Source organism: Bipolaris victoriae (genome assembly GCF_000527765.1).
Source record: "Bipolaris victoriae FI3 unplaced genomic scaffold scaffold_27, whole genome shotgun sequence".
In the NCBI taxonomy this organism is placed as follows: domain Eukaryota; kingdom Fungi; phylum Ascomycota; class Dothideomycetes; order Pleosporales; family Pleosporaceae; genus Bipolaris; species Bipolaris victoriae.
Window position 1 is genome coordinate 62,571 of NW_014575365.1, and position 16,733 is coordinate 79,303.

Consider the following 16,733-nt stretch of genomic DNA (forward strand, 5'->3'; position numbering starts at 1 on the left):
GTTGACAGCGCCGCCTCGCCTTGGACCCAACAGGCGTGACGCGGTCAATGGACATGGACAGATACATGTACATACATACTGTGGCCTTGTGGACTGGATACGGTCATTGGTGCCTGGACAGTGTCAGTTTTGTGTTGGCTCGTGGTACTATGTGGGCGTATGGACAAAATCGGGACGACAAGTGCCCCGCCACACGAGACCCTGGAGTGCGTGCGTGCGGGACGGTGCGGTGTCGCACGTGGGAATGGCGACCATCGAGGCTGCTTCGGGAACATGGGAATTGTCGTGATTAATATGCAAGACCAAAATCAGATATGCTTAGGGCCTGGTGTCTAGCTGCAGGCTGCTCACAGCAGCAGCGGATTATTACATGCAAACTGACAGTGCTGATCTGGCGTTGGCAGCGCCGCGGGCGGGCGGTCTAGACCGCGGGCGTAATGATGTCATGACCTCGCGACCTGCCAACAGTGACACCCCGGCTTCAACGCCGCCCCCCTAATCATCGGCTTCCTGTCAGCCAGGTTGGTGTAGTAGGGCATTCTCAAATCCCATGTGTCCCATCATCGCAGAGCCGCGACTGTGGTTGCGGCCACGATATCCTTAGATGGCACCTAGAAACGTCGCGCTAAGCGTGCGCCTCATCCAAGCCATCGTCGATGCGAATGCGATTCCCGGCCTGGCTAAAGAAGCAAGTAGACAGGCAAGCGAGATCTGCGGGCCATGATGGACTGGACTCGTTTTGGCTCGACGCCAGCTGAGGCACAGTCTATACTTACACTTGCATTGTCTGCGTCGTCTTGTGTCGCGTCCCAAAGACACCACCTCTGCTGCATCACCGCCTGAAAAAGTAGCGCCCTAGAAACCGTATTTGCGTCTCTGCATCTCGCCGTCGTCACACATCTTCCTCGGCGGGGCTGGTACGTGTAGCGCAATACGTACGCTAGCGACGTCAATCCCCTGGCCTCCATGCCGTCGACCTGAATGTCATCGCGGTCCAAAGACGACGACACCGACGACGACAACACCCGTCCTCGACGTTCACTTTTGTAGCGAGACGGATCATCCAGGGCGCGACAACGACCCTTCGCCTACCCTGCCCTGCCGCATCCCAGCACCACTACGTATGAGGGAGCCGCGCTCGATCTTCACAGGTACAGGGAATGACTCGACGACGGCTCTTGACCGCACGCCCGATCAGCGCCAACTAGACACTTGCCAACAACACCACTTTGTCGCAAAAACACCAGACCCACCGTCTGTCCCCCTCAACTCCCCCTTTGAATTCCCTGATCCCCACGACCCATGGGCCCGCCTGTCCCCAACTCCTAGCAACAACCACCACCTACACCAGCGGTCGGGCTCTGCGCCGCTGCAGCGCCGCCCACCACACAGCGGCACGCAGCCAGCGCTCGCTCCGCTTGCCATTGCTGGCATCAAACGATCTCCCCCGTCCCTCGGCGACTACCCTCTGGCCTCAATCTCTTCGCGACTGGCCCCGCCCCAAACCGAGCCCTTGCACAAGCGCCGCAGAGCCCTCCCTCCTCTACGCTATTCGCTCGACCGCTTCACTCTCTCCAAGACTGCCCAGACTCGTCTCCCCACCGAGCCTTTGTCGCCGCTCTTCTTCTCCTCGCGAACCATCAGACTCAACCTGCCCCCGCGCTTTTCCAGCTCAGAGGCGGCAGCAAGCATGCTTAGCAAAACTCACGAAGAAAGCAGCATCAAGACCGTCACCCTTGCAAGAGGCACCTATAGTGGCTTGAGCCCGCCGGGGCCTCCGCCTGGCGCAAGTGGAAGACCGTCGGAGCGCTCCAGTCTACCGCGTACAGCATCCCCGGATTCGCGAGAAAAGAGCGACCCATTGCGGGTCCTGGCATCCATTGGCATAGTCGAGCTGCTCGAACAAGATGGCCGACCGACTTTTGTTGTCGACATTGGCGAATCTATAACCCGAACCCCACAACCCACCACTTTGCAGATACTCTTTGCCAACAATGCACTTCGATCAAACTCTTCAGCCTGGGAGCTGGTGGCTGGCAAATCGTTTGCATCCACGCCCCAAGACTCGGCTGTAAATGCAACACATCAATTTCGTGCCTGGCTACTGGATCCAACACGCCATAGGCAAGACAGCGATGCTAGTCCTCTTCCAGTGGATTATGGCGGGATTTTGTGGTCGTGTTTTACCCTACGGAAACGATTCCGCGTTGTCTCGGGCCATGTACCGGCCCCTACAACAACCCTACCCTCCACGGACGTGCCCGATGTAGCTGCCATGCCTATGCTATCAGCAGTAGCTCATGCACCAGGCAATGGTGCTGCTTTCACATCACCTCCGCCCCGGATTGATGAAGCACAAGATTACTTTGGCAGTACAGGCCCTGCCGTTCCCCAAAAAGCATCAAGACCTCCCGTTGCAGCACCACAACCTGATCCAACTTACTCCAAACTTGGTGACAAATCCATGGCGCCGGACCTTCCGTCCAGAATAAACATAACATCATCGATTGAAGAATCTGCGCCATTTGTTAACCAGTGTGTATTGCGAGCTCATGTTGCAGGCGACGTTGACCCGTTCTATAGAGAAAATGATGACGTGGGCGAGGAAGTTCGCGACATGGGCTTCTTCGATTGGACCAGGCTAGCCCCATCTCCTACTCTACCCAAACACATACAATTTGCTCGCTCAATAGACTGGGCCTCAACACCCTTGGGTCCCATTGAGTATTGGTCTAATGATCTGCGTGCCATGTGCAACCTCATCATGTGAGCGTCCCACTTTTTGCATGAGCCCATGCAGCTCAATACTAACCACCGCCAGGGCGAGCCCACATCCCGCAGCCATGTACTGGGGGGAAGATCTTGTGGCTATCTACAACGAGGCCTACATCGGTATGTCGAAACTTGACAAAACTGTTCCTTTCTCTAACCACCAAACTAGGCCTGGCAGGTCAGAAACATCCAACGCTCATGGGCCAGAGCTACAGAGTCGCCTGGGCAGAGATTTGGCACGAGGTCAAGGATGTTTTTGCAAATGCACGCCTCACTGGTCAAGCGACTATGAAGGACGACGATTGTCTGTTCATATGGCGGAATGGTTTCATCGAGGAGGCATATTTTTCATGGTCCATTATTCCAATGGTTGGTGAGGATGGAACAGTAATGGGCCTCTATAACCCGGCTTTCGAAAAGACAAGACGGAAAGTTGCCGAGAGGCGCATGCTCACACTCCGCGAAGTCGGCGAACGGACTGCAACCGCGAGGGAAATCAAGGGCTTCTGGGATCAAGTACTTCTTGCATTGACCGAAAACGACTTCGACACCCCGATAGTCATGCTTTACAGTGTCAACGATGAAAACGATAGCGACTCGTCCTCCCTGCACTCCAGCAGCTTGCTCGGCTCAAAACAGTGCTACCTGGAGGGCTCATTAGGTGTTCCCGCTGGGCACCAAGCGGCACCCGATCAGATTGACCTCAAAGACGGACAGGAAGGCTTCGGGCCTGTCTTCCGGGAAGTCATGAAAACGGATAAGCCTGCAGTCGTTAGTATCGGATCGGATGACTTGCCATCCTCCATGATGGAAGGAATAGAATGGCGCGGCTTCGGGGACCCTTGCCGAGAGATTGTCATCTGTCCCATTCACCCCACCACGGGTGAGAATATCCTTGGCTTCCTCATTATGGGTATCAATCCAAGAAGACCTTATGATGATGACTACAACCTCTTTGTTCAATTGCTCAGCCGACAACTTGCTACATCACTGGCTTCCGTAGTCCTTTTCGAAGAAGAGATACGCAGGGGCCAAAGAGCAGCCCGGCTAGCGGCAGAAGACCGGTACCATCTCTCTACACAGCTTGCTGCACGCACACAGGAAGCCCGAGAAAGCGAGACCAGGTTCACTCGCATGGCCGAGTTATCACCAGCAGGCCTGTTCATTGCTGACCATGTTGGAAGAATAACGTACTGCAATGACACTTGGTACGAAATCGCACGAGTACCAAGAGAGCCCGAGATGACGGATAGGTGGATTGAGTACGTCAGAGATGAGGATCAGCCACTGATTCTTGAGCATTGGGAGCGACTGGTCAACGACACTACGCCCATCAATCTCGAATTTCGATTCAAAGCACCTTGGGAAGATAGGGACCGCACAAAGAGCGACACATGGGTGCTGTTCTCGGCTTTCCCTGAAAAAGACGAACACGAGCAGCTCAAAAGTGTTTTTGGTAGCATCACGAACATCTCGCCTCAAAAATGGGCCGAAGGGTTTCAAAAGCGGAAGATGGAGGAGGCTGTTGAGCTCAAACGCCAACAAGAGAATTTTATCGACATTACGAGCCACGAAATGCGAAACCCCCTTTCCGCTATCCTCCAATGTGCCGATGAAATCTCTACTATCCTAGGCGATTTTAGGGCTTCAGGCTCTCAAGTCATCGAGCCGGGTATTGTAGCCGACTCTATAGACGCCGCGCAGACGATCGCCTTGTGTGCACAACATCAGAAGCGCATCGTCGACGATGTCTTGACGTTGTCGAAACTCGATAGTGCAATGCTTATGGTACGTTTTTCTTTTTTCTTTTTTTTCGAAAACAGCATTTGGGTCGTCTAACATGTTTGATAGGTAACGCCGGTAGATGCGCAGCCATTACAAGTCGTACAGCGTGCTTTGAAGATGTTTGAAGGCGAGGTCCAAACGGCCGGTATACAGATGGAGTTTGTCCTCACTGATTCATTCACAAGTCTAGGGGTCGACTGGGTCAAAATTGATCCGTCGCGAGTCTTGCAGGTGAGCGGAAAAGTGCATACAGTAGTTTCTTTTGTAACTAATCTGGGCGCAGGTGCTCATCAACCTTACCACAAACGCCATCAAGTTTACAACAACTGAAGAAACAAGGACTATTAAAGTAGTTCTCTCAGCATCTCGAGAGCGTCCATCGGCGCGGAACAACCCTACAGTGAACTACTTTCCCATGCGGGCCAAACGGATAGACCAGACATGCGGTCCCGACTGGGGAGAGGGCGAAGAGATCTTCTTGGAATTTGCAGTCCAAGATACAGGCCGAGGGCTAACTCCAGAGGAAAAGAAACTTCTTTTCCAGCGCTTCTCGCAAGCAAGTCCACGAACTCATGTCCAATACGGTGGATCTGGCCTAGGCTTGTTCATCTCACGGGAGCTCACTGAGTTGCAAGGAGGCGAGATTGGTGTCTCTTCTGAGGCAGGGAAGGGAAGTACATTTGCCTTTTACGTCAAGTGCAGGAGGAGTATCGAGCCAAAAGACACATTGGAAGTTCTTCCGGCTTCCTTGTCTCGAAAGGTGTCCAATGCGAAAGATAAGGGAAGGACTGGACTACATGTACCGTCACAGTCGAAAACAATAACCAAGGACTTTGCGATTGTGCCAAAACAGGATAATACCACACCAAATCCAAATCCAAAGAAGGAGATCAAGGTGCTCATCGTAGAGGACAACTTGGGTATGTTACCAAGTCTATTCACTCTACCTGCATCACCACTAACGCTCTCTAGTCAACCAAAGAGTCCTTCAACGCCAACTCCAAAACCAAGGCATACAAACCATCGTCGCAAATCACGGTGGTGAGGCTCTCGAAGTCCTGAAACTATCCACCTTCTGGGCCTCCTCTTCGTCGTCCACCGCTACCACCACACCTCCGACCGATATCTCGGTTGTCCTCATGGACAAAGAAATGCCAGTCATGGACGGTCTCCAATGCACGTCCAGAATCCGTGAACTAGAGCAGCACGGAAAGTTCAAGTGCCACGTCCCCATAATTGCCGTCACGGCCAACGCTCGTAGCGAGCAAATTGCTACTTTACTAGCTGCCGGTATGGACGATGTTGTCAGCAAGCCCTTCAGGATCGGCGAGCTCATACCCAAGATTGAGGATCTGGCTAGCCGTTTTGGGAACAAAAAGCCAGTCTCTGATGATTCTGCTTTGAAAGTCCCGACTGGACCTAGTGTACAACCGTACGGTGTATGACGAAGTACATGAAACGTGATTTTGCTTTTTTTCGCACACATTTTTGGGCGTTCTGCCTGCATCGGCCTTTGAAGCAGTCGGCCTTGTCTTGTTATCCTTCTTGTTTTTCCTCTTGGGTCTTCTTCACAATTTCGTATTAGTAAGCATACACACATCAGGAGTGTTTTTCTTTTCGCGCTCATCAACGACATGGGTTTTTTTCGGTTGTTAATGAAGCATTTTCGATATCTGTATACCCCCCCTTTTCCGCGTTTTCCGGGAAAAACAGCATGAGGGTAATCAGGAATGAGTTGTAGAAAAGTAAAGTAAAGTGCAGTCCAATACAGGTAGATGTATGGGTGAATAAGAATAGCTCAGCGATATGAGTGACCGAATGAAGATGTTATTGGGGATGAGGTTAAACATGCTCTAGCATCCGGCAATTGTGGATTTATGCCCCTACGCTACACGAACCTCCGAACCCCCTAAACTCCTTACCTAATACAGATCTACTCTACACCGGTTACCTCTTCCGTCTCCCCCTCCCACACTAAATACGCCGCAAAGCGAATACGATACAAGAAAACGCCTCGTATCACCTTACACCGAGTACAAGGTGAAAAGTTTACCCCATAGTAATCCTAGCACAAATAGCGAAAGACGCGATATAGCACATTACCCCAGATCCCTAAGCCTAGCCGCTGGAATTATACCATCTACTTGTAAGCATCGCGCTACCAGTCTTGCTCTTTTGCTTTTGCTTCTTTTTTTTAAACAACGTCGGTTTAGTAATACGTCTAATACTGTTTTACGCCAGTAAATACCCCCTTGCGATTTGAGAACGGCCATTCTCTCGATTGATTGATCCGGTGAACAACTGGAGCCACCCCGGGCGCAAAGCGGGCTAGCTTAGTACCAAAAAAAATGTATGATTTGAGATGTATTTATATTTATTTTGGGCGTAGAAGTGTAATGGATTTTTTATTTGACTTGAAAAAGAAAGGATAGGGTATACTGTAAGCCTGCTGGAATCGGGTGTGGAAAAACTATGATTTTGTACTTGGGTTTGAACAATGTAGAGTTGGCATAGATTTTTTGGCTTGAAGTTCTGAAAGGATTTGTGTGTGTGTGTGTTGGAAGTTTCTCACCCGAATGTTTTTTTTAACTCTAAGTAAGTGTTGTTGGGTGATTCTATCTCCGACTTCATCGGTTGACCGAGAGTGTATTTGTTAGTAAGAAACTAGTACTGATCATAGTGACTGAAGCGCACACAAATGCTGGACCTATGGTAATCATGCGTGGATCATTTCTACTTATTTATCCCCCCTTATTTCCTAGCAGAAAGAGGCTTATGTAGGGCCATGCCTTTCTTTGTCTTTGCAGGCGATATTAGATTAGCAATCGGTCAAGGGCGGATCCGGGATACCGCGCAAATCATATTGATATCGGGGTCTCTTTCCTGTCCTCCTGACGTACCGGGAACAGCCGGCCGGACAAAGAAACGACCCGTTCCGTGTGGCTTGCTATTCCTATTAGGGTTAAGTGGCACTGTTACACCGACGTCCTGTGGCTACAACGGTCCAAGGTTTTGTATGTGGGTGCGCTAAATTAACGAATCGGCTCTTCGTCGGATGCCTTTCAACCTAGTTTATTACAGGGAAATACTAGACTGGTCTTAACAATTGCGACTCCATATAGTATAGCTCTTGTGCTCTATCCTGACCTTTGTCGTCCCCTTGCTAGTGGCCCACACACAACACGTAGGCCTTGTAGTTAGCACAGTAGTGTGTACTTAAGTCAGATGTTGGGACTAAAACTAGAGACGAAAATTGCCTCTAAAATCTCCAAGGTGGACTGCATTCCCACCATATCTGGTACGCGAACAAACTTTGCCTTTTTTCCTAATTTGGCTACTATTCACTTCATCAATCGTCATGCTAGTGATTCGGATTTTTTTGTTCAGTTCTTCAATCCACTTGATTGATCAATTCAGAGCTTTATTTTCGATACAGTATTAGAAATAGTGCTATAGATAGTAACATGGAAGATCCAAAAAATGAACAGAGGCTGCGCTGTACCGATTTGACACAGGTTTCCATGTCCCCTTTATACTTTGTGCATTCTATGCTCATATTTTCTTCGCTTTGAGGAGAGTTCAAGTTGCAATCAGAGGCGTTCTCCGGGGGCATAGGCAGTCGACGGTAAATAATTAAGCTTTTGAATGACGGCGATTATATTAAGTACCGTTGTGGGGCCGACGGCAACGGCTAAATTAACATTGGCGGCTCCGCAGAGCCAATTCGCCTATCATCGCAACTTTATAGAGCCATGAACATCATGAAAGGAACTCTTGCTCGTAGCAGCGGATATCAATGCATCCGCTGTCCGAAGGGCAGATGCAGCAAGGCTATATATTATTGCAAGATTTGATGGACATCTCTTCATTCTTCATCATCAGCATCTTCTTTTTCTCTTTCCTTTTATCATCACATGACCAACATGAACATTCAACTGCCCAGTAATTGGGCCCATACGGCGCAGACATTTGCAGTTGCTTCCATAATTGTTGCATTTGTTTCGCTGATCCCAAAGATTGAGCACCGATTGAGGCTTTCGAAGATACCGAAGTTGATTGCTCTCACCGATGGCTTACCAGAACATACCTTCTTTGCACAATATGCTACGAAGTTATACCGTCAGGGCTACGAAAAGGTGAGTTTCCTATGGTAGTGACGTAGCTAACAATTAACGAGCTGGTAGTTCAAAGACTCAATATATCGCGTTTCAATAACTGGCGAACTTGAGTGCATATTATTGCCTACTAAGTTTCTACCAGAGCTTAGGAAAAAGCCTGACGATGTTCTGGATATTATGAGCGGCGCACGTAAAGTGAGTGTGCTCGCTATTTTGTGAAAACATTGTATACTAAGATTCCCACAGCTTTTCGAGGTCAAATATACAAAACACGAGGCTCTTGACCTTAACATGATTCACTGCATAAAAGCTAACCTCACACCCGCACTAGGTGACTAAGAACAACATGCTGCTATCTATTCCGTTGCTTACTTCATCATAGGACGCTTGAATCACGACATTACTGAGGAAATTGACATTGCCTTTGAGAAAGAGTTACCGCCTTGCAAAGACTGGACCGATGTAAATGTTCACGACAAGATAGCCAATATTGTAGCTCAGGTATCTGGGCGTATGTTTGTAGGACCGGAAGTATGTCGAAAGCCAGAGTACATTGATCACGCGGTCAACTTCACCACCGACTTCAATGATGCGGTTTTTGCAGTCAAGTGCTGTAACCCCTGGCTTCGACCCTTTATGACATCGCGTCTTCCCGCAATGCAACGCTTCAACGACAGAATTCGACGCGCAATAGAGTTCTTTACGCCTATTATCCTCTCAAGAATGAAGCCCGAGAACAAGTCCGACGATATGATGCAGTGGATGTTGGACTATACTCTGAGCACTGGCAAAAGCAACACCATGTACGAACATGTAAAGCGTCAGTTGGATGTCACTTTTGCGGCTATTCATACAACCACTACGACGGTAGTAAACTGCTTGTATACTCTCACCAGCATGCCCGAATACATCGCGCCACTCCAGGAGGAGATTCGCTCGGTGCGAGCCGCACATGGTGGAGAATTGAATGCCCAAGCTCTGCAACAACTCGTCAAGCTCGACTCTGTTTTAAAGGAAATCGGTCGCATGTACCCTGTGACCGTTAGTAAGTCTTCCAGGTTCACTATGACATATCACATACTAATGAATGTGTAGCGGCTTTCCAACACATGGTCATGAAACCCTTCACCCTATCCAACGGCCAGCAAATTCCCGCAGGCACCATGATCGAAATCCCCCTGGAAGCGCTCAATTACGACTCAAACGTGCATACCAACGCCGACAAATTTCATGGTTTCAGATACTACAGGGAGCGTCAATCTGCCAAGGGAACCGAGGTAGCGCAGTCGCAATTTGTGTCTGCCAACGATCGGGACTTGTACTTTGGATACGGCAGACATGCTTGCCCGGGACGCTTTTTCGCCGCAAACGAGATCAAGATTATCATGGCACGGCTGCTCTTGGATTATGAGTTCAAGATGCCTGGCGATCAGACAAAGCGGTACGAACAGGTCAGCTATGCCAAGTTCCTCACGCCGGATACATCGAAGACGTTGCTCATGAAGCGTACATCCTAGGTGGAGGACCTATGGGGTGTGTGGACAAGTAGTCTTGACAACTTCTGCTCCGTATTGATTACTGGTCTAAAATGCAGCAAGAGTACAAATCTCAGGAAACGTCTCACCTCGATGGACAAGACGCGGTGAACGCGCGCTAGCGTCGGCGCGAACGCTGAAGAAGCTCAAAGCCTCATGTAACAACCTTTTTCTTTTTAGACATGCGCACAATCTCCCATATATCATATGCGATAGATCAAACGATTTGAAAATCCTCTTTTCATTCTCCATTGGATACTATAGCACCTTTGAAATCGCTCATAATGCCCGATACTCAATACCCAATGCCTAATTTGATCTGCAACACCGCTCAAGAAGGATGAGAAATCTGTTCGATACTGTGGCACGATACAAGAATTGAATGAAGAAGGTAGACTATCTACTCTGAAAAGAAAGTCCCAATACATATTCTGCAGTCTGATCACGTGATATTACACCACACTACTCAAACTTCAGAGCCTCCAAATCAATCTCTGCTTCTCTCCTCCTGTACCTCAAAGTACTCTTTGGGTTTACCATGTAGTTGATTCCAAAGGGAGTTAGCTCAACAGTTGTTCCAGGAGCCAGTTCCCAATCATATCTGAGAAGAAGAAAGCTCAGTGCAATCTTGGTCTCATTGGCAGCGAAGAAGCGACCAGGGCAGGCATGAATTCCGTGGCCGAATCCTAGATGGTCCGGGCTCGTGCTTACAAAGTGTGCTTTGTTGGAAAACTCGGGCGTTTCTCGTAGGCGTAACCAACGGTATATATCGAACTTCTCTAGGTTTTCACTTTGGGGCAGGTTTTTTCCGTGGTTGTCGTCTACCATAATATACTGTCCCTTGCGGATAGTAATGTTCTCTTCCGCGATGTGTATATCTTTGGTTGCGACCCGGCGCATAGCCACTTCACATATATCGTCAGCGGGACGGGGTTTTTGGACAACAACTTACGCAAGGACTTACAATGCTCGTTAGGCAACAATCTTTGTGCTTCCTTCATTGCGCTGTCCAACAGCTTCATGTTGTACAGCGAGATTTTGCTCCATCCATCCTTTTTCAGGACACTGATTATTTCTTCCCGGAGGGGTTCAATTAGCTCAGGTTCTCTGGCCAAGAGCAACAAGATCTTTGACAAAAGGTCCGATGTGGTGTGGATAGCAGCAAATGATAGAGTAAGTTGTAGTGAAGCCGGATCATAGCTGATACCTTTACATTCCTGTTCACCCCATTCGATGGCATCGTTGAACTTTGGAACGGGCTTTCCTTCCCTGCGTGCTTGTTCTTTCAGTAGACGACGCTCCTCAATTACGGGCCGAATCAGCTGCTGAGAGCGATGCAGATGTCCACGAACAACTCTGCATTGTTTAGAGAAGAGGGGAACGAGGAATCGAAGACCAAAGGGTACCAGCGTCAAATTGAATGCCGCTTGGAACATATCCACGGTATATGCCTTCGTGATCTTAAGCCAATCTTCGTTGCGACAAAGTTTCTCGCCTAGGAAAACGCGTGATGAAAGACGTGCGATAATGTCCAGCATAGAGTCCAAAACGAGGGTTTCTTGCCAATCTGCTCTGTATTAGACTATGTAGATCATAGAACGAGTACGTAGACTCAAAGTCTTACCAGTGGGATTGCCTAAAGTGTGATCAATTGCGAAGATAGCTTCAGAAGCTAGGGGCTCGGTAACAGTATCTAGACAGGTGCATTATAAGCCTCAATCCACATGAAATCTTTCCTTGATGTTAAACTTACTAAGTAGTTTCGTCAGTGGTTTTCTAGCAAGATTTTGCAACACTTGTCCCTGGTGCTTTACAACTTTTGCAGCTGTAAATCCTGAAACATGAGCGTGGAAGTCCTGGATAATTAGCATTTTTTGACCCATAAAGACAATTGGCAAAATCTACCTGCACGACCGCTTGCGCAAAGCTTAGACCTTCTTCATTCCGGATAGCGTTCACAAAGCGTGCTGGAAGAACAATAATTTCTCCGTTGTTGTTGATATATCGGTATGGCTTGTCAGAGAACCTCTTTCGGGCATCATCCACGATATTAATGCCGTTTGTCACAGCGTCCAACTGATTTATAGTTGTCGGAGCATACCATGCTGGAGGGTTGGCGTGAGGAAATTTGCTGTTTTTTCGACTTAAAATAAGTACTGCAATCACAGCGGCAAGCAATATCGAAGTGGCGACAGGATTGAGGACAAGTGGAGGCAGGCTGGTAAGAAAGACGACCGTTGGAGATTTCAAGGCCTCCATGTTGCCAAACAACCGGAAGCGTTTAGATGGATTTGAGTAAACCAGAGAGTGTGGTAGACGAAGTTTGATTGAAAAATGATGAATCCAAGCATGTGAGAACTGTGGTAGAATTTATATATTTTTGTATCGATCCGGTTCGGATCGATAATGTATCCGACTTCTCTTCCAAGATCTTATCAGAACATGACGTTTTCTGCATATTACATTCTCTGTCGTCAGTTAGCTGAAGACTTGTTCCGGACGCCGAGATCCACTTTGGTCCAAGCCAGCTCTTCTCCTCAATCAACCCTGCACAATCGGTATCTTCAGACTAACGCGCGATCAGCAAAAAGCACTTGGAATATGATATCCCTCTCATTTGTTCTCTTTGATATACGCTGTTATCCAGCTCCTTGTTTGAGTTTGGTTTCGACTCAACAAAACTTAGAGTCCCCCTAAATGCATCAGTCGATTGATTCTTTCATCAATGCAGGTCATATATGATGAGTCTAGAAGGATATCAGAAGCCTCTTCGCTATGGTGCCTCTAGTATCGACCTCAACGTTTGATGTGCGCACTAGGTATACACTGTCGCCATACCCCAATAAGGATAGTAGCCAATGGGTGAGGCGTCGTTCTGCTTCCGGTTCACTATGCTTGAGAAAGCAGGAGACCGCTCGATGCGAGCGGCACGGTATCGTAATCTTCCGTAGCCGATGGCCAATCAAATTCATATGCGACGACAGGAACAGGGTTAAACACTTAGTATGATCCACCCTTAGTTACTAAGGGGTCCACATTGTGCACTTAAATGAAAATGAACCATCATGAGTAACTGCTACTATACATGGTGCTAAATGAAGGCTTCGCATGTAGATACGACGCTGCACTACTTTGGATGGATCTGTCCTCGATCTATACTTAGCGGGTGCTGGTGTAGTAGTATCATACAAAGCCAAACAGTAGAGGGAATGGACAACCAGCTGTGTCGGAGATATTTTAGTTTTCCGTATGAACAAATATTATGATCATCTGCTACTAAAAAGTAGCTTAAGAAGTGGAAGAAAAGCCCCTGGTTTCCTATTACGGAAAGTCATGCGTGATCGCTGTCTGGCATTGATGCCCCCGTCTCCCCGTGCGCGCCACACATATTCCCCATGCGCACCGTATTCTCCGTATGTGCCGTATTCAGCGTATGAATTGTATGCATCATGTGCCCTATATCCACAGTATCTACTCGGAAGTGACGTATTCCGCTCCCGCTCCCGCTCCCGCCAAAATCTGGCTCGGAGAAGGATGAATGGTCCAAAGCACAGCAGCGTGTGCATATATGCCTACACTTGCCGTTCTTATGTAAATTTCAATATACTTCGTCCGATAAGAAGACCTTGCCACTAGAAGCTTAGTGTGGAACAGGCCATTGACCATTCCGTAGGTCAACTCAACCGAATCAAGCCGATAGACAGAACCACACCTATACGTTCTGGCGAATGTATTGCGACTCTGTGTATAAGCCAAATTACTTGCAACGGCTATTCGACGTCTGATCCGAACAGGCTTTGTGCGTCTCGAGGAGGGTTTCTTGGCAGGTTTGTGTGGGAGAGCAAGATCGTCTACAGGAAGCAGGTTAGCCGACCGTGGGAACCTGTCGCATTGCCACTAGCCCATGTATGTTACGTATTGTGGTCAAAGGTAAGATAAAGCCAAGATATTACAATACAGATGGAATTGTTAGAGTGCATGAAATCGACAAGTATCAATCTTCATTGGGTCTATCTAGTGGTAACCCACTACCTGGTGGACAAAGTTCCCAAGACTCTAGCATGGCTTCACCTACGCCTTTTTTTCTAGGTCTTTCATACTAACAGACAATGATTTAGAATGAGATTACGATAATGAGTGTAGAAAACAATTACTATAGTAATGCTATAGTGCTTCCACGTTGGTCGATTTTGGTAGAGTGGTGGCATATGCCGAGTCCCAGCAGCAATTTTGTCCACCAGGTACCCGTTAACAGCTCATAGGCATGCAATATGAACAGTCTTCGGGCCTGTTTGGTTGCGCGTTTTGCATTTGCGTTTTTGATATCTGTTGGGGTATAGAGCTTCGACAAGGGGAGGGTGGCTAGCGTTGCGGTTAGGCTTATCCAGGTCTGGATAGCTGGTGAAAAGCTGATTACGTGATGCGGTTGATCTACCAGAACCGCCATTAAGACTATCGGATTGAACAGTTACGTGACTGAAAATGTAGTTTTGAAATCTAGCTGGAGGTCGAGAGGTACGTCTGGAAATCGCATTTTTTTTTCCTTTCCTAATAGAGGGAAAAACAAGAGTAGAGTAAGCACTAGATAGGGCTTAATTTAGTATAGTAGGGCTAACAGAACGTAGTAAAGGTGGATACCTTGAAAACGCGCGTTTTCACTGAACACAACAGCGTTTCTAAAACACAAAACGCAACTGCAAAACGCTCAACCTGACATATCCTCAGCTCCTTAAGAGAACTACATATTCGCTATGCTAAACACTTCTTTACAGCATACTGAAGTGGAAAATCTCATAACTGCGCAGTGACTTCACGACGAAGCAAGTAGAGTGTGATTCGCTGTGAGAACAGCGTGGAGATTGATCACATGAGATGATTCATCTCCACGGACACTACTGGATCCCAGAATCATCTCCTTCTTGAAAACTCAAATCCTAAAAGACTTTTCTACGAAGGTTACAAGACACTATTAGAGACAGCAGATACAATAGCTGCTTTGGAACAATCTAGCAGCACTCGGGAAACAAATGAAGAGTCTGAGTGACCGCGGACCCATTGGCTGTTTGGTCAATCCACGAAACGTGTTACAGTCCAGAAACCCCTCTTGGTATAATGCCACTAACAACGCGCCATCCCTAGACTCAAGTCTCATTGGTATAGCTATTCTATGCAGCAGGATCACCACTACTTGCTCGCACCTCAACATCGAAGAGGTTATGGGAGACTAATTGAGATGGAAGCTGATACGAGCTAACACTGGTCCCTGTCGATCTTTCAAGTATATTCATTGCGGGCTCTGTACTATATGTTAAGAACAATCCCATTCCTCAAGGCGCCAGTCTTTCTCTCGACCAGGGTTCTATTTAATCTTTTATACTCAATGAATGACGAAATCTCTTCCATTAAGTCGTAACAAAGTTAAATTGCTACTCCAAACGAAAGTACTAATTGCGTTTGTAGTTTCATGACTGTTGAAAAAGGTGGTCACACTCTCCGCTAACCCACTATTACAACACTACCAACGGTGCAGTGAGCTATGAAGCACAACAGCCTAATCTTACTGCGCTAAAGAGTCTACCAAGGCGTAATTTGTTCAACAATAGCACATAGAGGTCGTATAGCTATATATCGTAGCATAATCTACTACAAATCTAGCTAGCGCTTACCCAAATTACCGCCAATAACACCGGGTTATGCTTCAAATTGTTGCACTAAATCATCACTTATTTTACCCTTCCATCCAATTCCTTCCAAAACCCGCTAAGCGCCATCTATCTGGTTATGTAAACGCAGCAATTTGGTAGCTTAGTAGCGCCGAAATAAGCATAGCATGTCGTGCAAATCGCCCGGTCATCAATGGCTTCATTTCCGGATTGCGAAATTGGAGAAGAAGAAAAGTAAAAAAAAAGGAGCATGGAACAGGCATGGTATTCTAGTTTGTTTGACCGAGTCGAAGTGCCAGAGGTAGTAGTGCCTTTGAGAGAAAAAAGAGCTGTGCGCCCGCGAATAAGGTACTATAGGTCTGCAAGCCCTACTTACATCTCTTCATCAGCTTGCAAAAGTCAGAAGTTCAAACCTCACCACCCACAATGCACTTCAACATCCTCACAGCAGTAGCTTTTCTCTCCCTCGCAGGAACGAGCATGGCCGATTGCACGATGTATGCGAATCTCTACTGTGAAAACCAGGGCGGAGCGCATCCCATGGCAACCCCTTATAGGGTAATTATCGCAGCTTCCTAACTTCGATTAACGATTTACTGATTTTGTGAAAAAAAAAGTGTTTGGCTACGCCGAGTGATCCTAGTAATGCAAAGGGTCCGTCGAATAATTGGTGTCGGTTCGTTAGGGGTTTCAATGATACGAAGTGGTATTGTGTAAGTTTCATGCTTTGTTTTTTTAAAGGGGGTTTGGGGTTAATGGAGATTTAGTGCGATCGATGAATTGGTGGGCGATTTGGATGCGAGATTGACATTGGGGAGGGTGCAAAGGGGTTGCGCTTTCGTCCATTGTAGGATGATTCG

General features: G+C 47.8%; 4 protein-coding genes across 4 annotated transcripts; 3 read left to right on the forward strand and 1 right to left on the reverse strand.

The window, feature by feature from the left end:
* Positions 1-1,123: 1,123 nt before the first annotated feature.
* Positions 1,124-6,002, forward strand: COCVIDRAFT_94858 (hypothetical protein; the record flags this gene model as incomplete). Its single annotated transcript, XM_014702822.1, has 7 exons — positions 1,124-2,766; positions 2,822-2,892; positions 2,942-3,655; positions 3,833-4,560; positions 4,624-4,788; positions 4,841-5,477; positions 5,530-6,002. The coding sequence occupies 7 exons, from the start codon at positions 1,124-1,126 to the stop codon at positions 6,000-6,002; spliced, it is 4,431 nt and encodes a 1,476-aa protein (XP_014558308.1).
* Positions 6,003-8,480: 2,478 nt separating this feature from the next.
* Positions 8,481-10,192, forward strand: COCVIDRAFT_25177 (hypothetical protein; the record flags this gene model as incomplete). Its single annotated transcript, XM_014702790.1, has 5 exons — positions 8,481-8,693; positions 8,742-8,870; positions 8,922-9,006; positions 9,058-9,720; positions 9,771-10,192. 5 exons carry the CDS (start codon positions 8,481-8,483, stop codon positions 10,190-10,192), a joined length of 1,512 nt encoding a protein of 503 aa, XP_014558276.1.
* Positions 10,193-10,672: 480 nt separating this feature from the next.
* Positions 10,673-12,469, reverse strand: COCVIDRAFT_94694 (hypothetical protein; the record flags this gene model as incomplete). Its single annotated transcript, XM_014702823.1, has 5 exons — positions 10,673-11,115; positions 11,175-11,780; positions 11,835-11,903; positions 11,964-12,066; positions 12,116-12,469. 5 exons carry the CDS (start codon positions 12,467-12,469, stop codon positions 10,673-10,675), a joined length of 1,575 nt encoding a protein of 524 aa, XP_014558309.1.
* A 3,830-nt stretch (positions 12,470-16,299) lies between these two features.
* COCVIDRAFT_94844 (hypothetical protein) lies at positions 16,300-16,640 on the forward strand (the record flags this gene model as incomplete). Its single annotated transcript, XM_014702824.1, has 2 exons — positions 16,300-16,431; positions 16,491-16,640. The coding sequence occupies 2 exons, from the start codon at positions 16,300-16,302 to the stop codon at positions 16,638-16,640; spliced, it is 282 nt and encodes a 93-aa protein (XP_014558310.1).
* Positions 16,641-16,733: the final 93 nt, after the last annotated feature.